At 36.9% G+C, this 7,170-nt stretch overlaps 1 protein-coding gene across 1 annotated transcript in view; it reads right to left on the reverse strand.

The window, feature by feature from the left end:
• Window positions 1–4,246, reverse strand: part of LOC108981278 (probable aldo-keto reductase 1) — a 12,040-nt gene extending 7,794 nt beyond the window's left edge. The window contains exons 1-2 of the mRNA XM_035695829.1: window positions 3,844–4,246; window positions 3,512–3,576 (exon numbers count right to left, since the gene is read on the reverse strand). Coding sequence (XP_035551722.1) covers window positions 3,512–3,576; window positions 3,844–4,246 — 468 coding nt within the window. The remainder of the gene's footprint in view (window positions 1–3,511; window positions 3,577–3,843) is intronic.
• Window positions 4,247–7,170: the final 2,924 nt, after the last annotated feature.

A 7,170-nucleotide genomic window follows, 5' to 3' on the forward strand; every position in this document is an offset into this window, starting at 1 on the left:
GAAATTTTCTCAGGCTTATTTTGCTTTGGAATTAGAGTTATGAAAGTATGATTAAGAGAGGAAGGAAGAGTACCAGTTCTGAGGGAGGACAACACTCCATTTGTTACCTCATCACCCACAATATGTGTAACACCCCCTTCCCGTAGGCTAGGTGTGTCACGTATTTTTCATGAAAATAAACCCGGCAAGCGATTCTCTAATTTCATAATTGAAAAATAAACTGAAGTAATTTATTATGAAATAAAAGGTCTAATAAAAATGTCTTCCCAAAAACATTAAAGGAATAAACTGAATAAATTCGTCATAAAAGACACATTTTATTTTAGAAAGTCTGAACAAAACTAAAATGCTCCTTCTACTCCTGGCTTGCCTGCTCGTAATCATCATCTTCACCTGGGTGGTTAAAAACATGAAAATAAACTAAAATGAGTCGATGACTCAGTAAGAAATCTATCATAACGAAAATGTAATAAACATAAGATTTTCATAAGAACTTTCATGCTGAGCTTAAAATTCATGACTATTCATGCTGATGCTTATGCTATGTATGACTAGTTTATCTGAACTAACTGAGTGATTTATCTGACTTATCTGACTGGCCAACACACTTAACCCTGTGTGCAAGGTTGTGCACCAGCCCCACATCCCGCTGCAGCAAGGGGAACTGCTGATAGTATTCTAGCATACTATGGTGGACCACTACTGAGTTCGTGGCTTGCACACCACCCTGAAACTGAACTGCATTGGTACCATGCATCTGAATGGCCATCTTATTAACTGATCTGAACTTATCTTACACTTGAATTAATATGGCTTACGTGTCTTATACACATGAGATGCATGGCATATTACATACATAAATTATAATTTCTGAATTTAAACGTGATGCGGAATGACATGATTGTATGCTATGCTGGATGACATGCTTGCATATGACATGAGCGGTTCATAAATAATGGCTATCGAAGAACTGGCTTGAATAATACATACATATAAGCTAACTGTGATGATCCTAATTTATGATCAAATTTACTTACTTCGATGCGTTTCTCCTTGAATAATACTTCATAACTTGAGACCTATATTCAAAAAATAATTATCACTAAATTGTTTGGAAATACATAAATAAATACTAATATCTTACTTAGCTAAATTTGGAATTCTAAAAGATAGTCAAACAAATATTTGTTTAACACTAAAATCGATAATTCATAGTATTTAAATTACTTAAAATACTGATAACATATTAAAACTTAGTAGAATACTTGAACTATTTAAATACGTCATAAAACTTCAATTCTTAAAATAAGTTTCATTTCTTAACACAATGATTAAATCTTATAAGAAATCTAATAAATATTAATATCATTTAATAAATCGTTCAAAATAAATTAACAACTCTTACTGCTGAAATATGATATCTAATCTTTCAAATATAATTTAACTGTTATATATATATATATATAATTCTAAAATAATTGGTGGAAACATTCGATTTAATAAAAGTAGACTTAATCATAATATTATTCAAAACTCATAACATATTCCTTAATTCTTTTTAAAATATAACATAATAATTTTATTAAAATCTGACTAAATAGATAAAAGAAAACTAACTAAAATAATAGGCTTCATAATGTACTTCAAAACACATTTTAAATTCCTTAAACAATTTCTTAATAAAAAGAGCATTTGACTAATATATTTACTTAACAAAATTAAACTCAACTTGAAATATTAAACTCAACTTTAATTAAAAAGACATAACAATATTCATAATTAACCTATACTTAAACGTAAGGTTATAAATATAATTATACTTAAAAACACTGCTTCAAGATACTAGATTAGAAAGGGCATACTTGTAATTTCATCTACTAACACTTAGTAAACTGAAACCGAAAGCAAATACGTATATATATTCTGCAGAAGAACAGAGAGCTCGGGAGAGAGAGGCGCGCGAAGCAAGGGCTCACCGAGAGATAAGCTGACGTGCGGCGGTTCTGGGTTGTTGGCGGGGGGTCACGGCGGCGCGACTGGGGGCTCGTCTGTGGTGGTGCGACGCCGAAGGAAGTGAACCATGCGGCAGTGTAACCGAGAGAGAGGGAGGAGCACGTGCTGAGCTGGGTGGCTGAGGGTCGTAGGCCAACCGAGATGGAGTAGGTGCCACGGAGAAGAGCTGGTCGGTGGTTTCTGGCACCGTGGGTGGTGCACCGACGTCCTGGGGTGAGCGGCAGAACAATCTGAACTGGTAGCGTCGAGGTGCTCGGCTACGGGTGCAAGAGGCCGCAACGTGGTTGAGTTGGTTTCTCGGAAGTGGCTGTCCATGAGCTGGCACCGGCGTGATCTGAAAGTGGTGGCGGCGTCGGCATGTTCTGGGCGGTGGTGGAGTCGCCGTGGAGGAACGTGGGTGATGGTGGTTTCGGACTATCGGGATGCTCTGTTTTTGGGAGTGTTAGACAGAGGTGCGTCCGTGTGGTCGTTACCGTGGAAGAGAAGCAAAGGCTTCTCCACGTCCGTTGCTGTTGCGGCGTGCCTTGGCCGCTGAGGATGGTCTGTTGTCTTCTGTGGTGGCTGGTGGTGGCGTGGAGTTGTCGCGGCTGGTTTCTAGACAGGGAGGCATGGTGGTTGCCATGTGGGTGGCCAGGTTTGGGGAAGGAGGCCATTGCTGTCGTGCAGATGGTTTGCATGCAGTGGCTGCGGCAACCCTAGCTCTAGGTTGAAGACATTTACGTCTATAATGAACGAGTTCTATATATAGACCCATGAAACCCTAATGAATAAGAAGAAAAGACGTACGTGCAAGAGAGTTTTTATCATTAAAAAGAAATAAGAATTTTAATAGTATTTAGACTCGTGAGCTTGGAGAAAAACTAAAAATAAATAATAATAATAATAATAATAACCTAATTATCAAACCTAATAAAATATCCATGAAATATCTCTAATGATATAGGATCGGGATGTTACAATATGCCAATATTGTTGAAAGAAGACAGGCGCCATTCCATTAGGTCCAGGAGATTTCATTGGAGCCATTTGATCCAAAGTTGTCTTGACCTCATCTTGATGAAAATCTTTCAGTAACTCAGCATTCATTTATTCAAACACCCGACCACTTAATCCATCCAAAAAATCCCAATTATTGTTACTAATATCAAAATGAAACAAAGTCTGGAAAAAGCTTACAATAAGCTGGTCTCTCTCCTCCACAAATCTCCATATACCTTGCTCATCCTTTAGTCCATTAATAAAGTTCTTTTTCTTCCTTTGTGAAGCCTTATGGTGGAAGAATTTTGAGTTCATATCACCCCCCTTAAGCCACAAAACTTTGGCTCTTTGGTGCAAAAGAATTTCCTCCCGTTCTAGCCAAACTTGCACATTATTCCTTGTTGTTACCAATTCCTCTTTTGTGACTTGCCTAGGATCTGTCATTTGCATTCTATGAAGAGTAGCTCATGCACTCCTCAGATTCTGATGCACTTTGGCCAAATTTCTTCTCATTCCAAACTTCTAGACCTCTGCTACAAACCTTGACCTTTTGAGACATGGCCATTAAATTATTGCCTCCAACAACTTCTTGCCAATGTCATGAAATAACTTCTTCACACTCATCATCTTCTATCCACATGGCCTCGAACCTAAATAGCTTAGTTCTACTTCTAGCCAATCCATCACTTAGAGAAAGTGATATTGGTAGATGATCAGAATATGCAGCAGAGTAGTGGAATACTTGAGCTTGTGGAAAACATTCTTGCCATTTCATATTAGCAACAAAACGGTCAAGCCTTTCACTTATCACCTATTGATTTTTTCTCCTACTAGACCACTTGTATTTAGTACCTTGAAGCCCCAAGTCTAGCAGATGACAGTCATCAAGAGCATCTCTAAAGGCATGCATCAACCTTTCTTGCCTTAGTCTTCCACCCAACTTTTCATAGTTGCTCTGCACCTCATTGAAATCGCCACAGACCAACCATGGGATATCTTGAGGTTCCCTTGAACGTCGAATTAAATCCCAAGAGTCTCCTCTTCTTTCAGTTTTTGGATGTCCATATAATCCTGTAAACTTCCACTGAATTCCTTTACTCGGGTCCTCTAGCTTTGCATCAATATGAAAGAATGAGTAGCTCTTGATACTCAAGCTAATCTCATTCTTCCACATGAGAACCAAACCTCCACTCCTCCCTTCACTCGGTACAACAAAACAACCATCAAAACCCACCCTTATTCGAGTTCTTTCCATAGTAGTAGCAGTCAACTTTGTTTCGAGTAGAAACACAACCGTGGGGACTTCCCTCATGATGAGATTATGAAGAACTCGAACTCCCCGTGGGTTCCCAAGCCCACAAGAGTTCCAATTAATGAGTTTCATTGTTTGCAGCGGGGCTGCTTAGCAGCCTCCATCGTTCTTCTTTCATCAAGCTCAACTGTAATTCCTTGTGTTCCCTCTACACGAGTCCATTTCCTCCTTGGTCTCCCTCATTTGTTCCGGGAAGTTGGATCAACTAGGCCCAATTCATCTACTAATTTCAACCCACCACCAGACGTAGAAAGGGAACCTTCTTTATGGACCAAAGCTGATTTTGGAAGGGCCTCATCTTTCAAACTCCTGTTAGAGTCAATATCAGTCAGAGTGTTTGTTTGTTTACCCATGATAGCCTCATCCCTTCTTGACTATTCCTCCTGCAAGTTTTCCATTCCCCCATCTAGTCTAGCTGTTATATGAGGTAAGGCCTCTTTTCCCCTCATTAATTCAACATGGAGGTCAATACTTGTGGCCTTAGTAGAGTTGACTTCGTGTGCCATAGTGCCTTGAATCATGCTCCCACCTGCACTGCCCAGGATAGTAGGATATGAGATTACACTTGTTTTTGCCGGATTTGCTCCATTACCTTTAGAACTTGAACAAGGTGGCGGAACAGGAACCTCTTTGCCTTGCTCGGCCTGGTGGTTTCGGTAGTTTACAGCGGAGGTCCCTACTTGCAACCATGGCCCATATGGATATTCCTCTTCCTTCTGTGTTTCACTAGTTTTCATCCTCTCTTCACAATCTTTATGACTGTGACCCAATCTGCCACAAATATAACAGAAGATAGGTAACCTTTCATACGTGAAACGGACCCAACAAACACCTTAGGAAGGTATGTTGATCCATTTGAATAGTTGCCTACTTTTGTTGGATTTTGTGTTCCTGTATGTTAGGCAATTTACTGATTAGTCTTACACACTATTTGAATTTTCTTATTAATTGTGAACTAACAGGTGCTTCAATGAGATACAATTATGTGTCGCATGTAGTTATACTTTATTTAATCTATGGTGAACACATAAGTATTTCATCAAAGCTATATCCCAGTAGAATTGAAAGAATTATACACAACATCATTTGCTATGTTCTAAGATGTTATAGCTTTAATACCAAAAGCTTTGTGTTGTATGTAATAAGCACTTTTTTTAATCAATTGGTGTTGTTATTCTAACCAGGCAAACGTGTTTTGCATGTTAAGCCCTTACTAGTATATACATGTGTGTGTGTGCATGTATGGATCGATGGATGTATGATGTATGTAGATCCATCGGTGTTTTGCCCAATTCACGGGGAAGCATGTTGCAGATGAAGCATTGCTAGGTAGGCTGCTATGAAACTGGTTTGTGGATGCAATGATTTGTGGAAAGGAAATTGTAGCGCCATAGTGTAAGAAGATGTAAAATGGGTCTAACGCAGTTTGGATTTAGTTCACTGTCATAATGTTCATTTGGGACAAATGAGGGGGTTTTTCTTTAATCTTATACTTTGATTAATAATCGTTTGTAATCTTTTCCGCAGTTTGGATGCAGAAATGCTCAATCTCAATGGAGATTTCATGAGTGATATAATTAATGTAGGTTTTTGAGTACACAAAAATTCTACTCTCAACCAATCAAATATATCATATAATTAAAAATTAATGATTATGTCAATGATTTTAATGATATTTAATGTCACCTCAATTTTATTTTATGAGTAATTAATATTTATTAAAAAAAATCTTTTTATACGTTAGAATCAAACAGACTTTTTAAAATAATAGATCCATTTAGTATTTGTATAATAGCCATTAATAGAAAATATTTTATCTTTCCATTTAGTAGAATCTTCTATTTGTAAATTTGATGACACGCTCTCTATACTATTGATATGGCATGGATTAGATTGCGAGAGAAGTTTGAACTTTTGAATTTTAAATTGTATCTTTTTGAAGATGACACATCATTTGTGTGAAGAATGTGTTTTAACTTTTATACACTTACTTATAAATAGAATTTTTTAAATCAAATTGTATGAAAAAAAAAAAAAAAAGTTGGGAAGCATTAAATGCATAGGTTGGTGTCGTTTTGCTATTCATTAATTAAATAAAAAAGTAGGAGTGAATAGTAACCATTGGATTTCAGAATCGATCAGCCGAAACCAATGGAGAACCGGTCGATCAACATTACAAAGTGATGGAAATCGATGTCAATTGGTTCGGTTCCAGTTTGAAGATCGATTGATTACATATATTTATATTTTTTATGTTATTCTGTAACAACCCATTAGAAATTCAGCGGATGAAATTCTTTAGGCTTTAGGAACGTCGTCAGAATCTCGAAAATGTCTCATGAATCGTGCAATCATGTAGGTTTTAGTCTATCAGCTTAGTCAGTTTCTTACTCACTTTGGTGACAGAAGTACAATTTTATTTATTTAAGGTACTTAGGAGTATATGATTGAGAAACAGTTTGTGCCATTAGTCTTAGATAAATATTTAGGATTTTACGATGCAATAAAACCATTTTTTGTTTTTCGGATGATAGTTGTTTGAAAACATGTTTTGATTTATTCGAGTTGCTTAAGATTCGAATTTCTTGAAATGAATTGCACTCCTAGTTTCATAGGATTATTTAGAATTTTATGGAGCAAAGTTATTTTCGCCATTTTTGTAGTGAATAGTAACATCAATGTTAGCACTTAGTCCAGTTATTTTCAAATCACAATGTGGATTGTCCAAATCAGTCTAGAGAAGTTTTATTTGGATACATGACAAGTTCATAGCCACAATTTATGAATAGTATAGGACACTTGGCACCAAAAGGAACCATGAGATGGAAATGTGAAGGAAAATCAAGTAGTGTGATCATGCCACTTAA

Source organism: Juglans regia, chromosome 11 (genome assembly GCF_001411555.2).
Source record: "Juglans regia cultivar Chandler chromosome 11, Walnut 2.0, whole genome shotgun sequence".
Classification (NCBI taxonomy): Eukaryota; Viridiplantae; Streptophyta; class Magnoliopsida; order Fagales; family Juglandaceae; genus Juglans; species Juglans regia.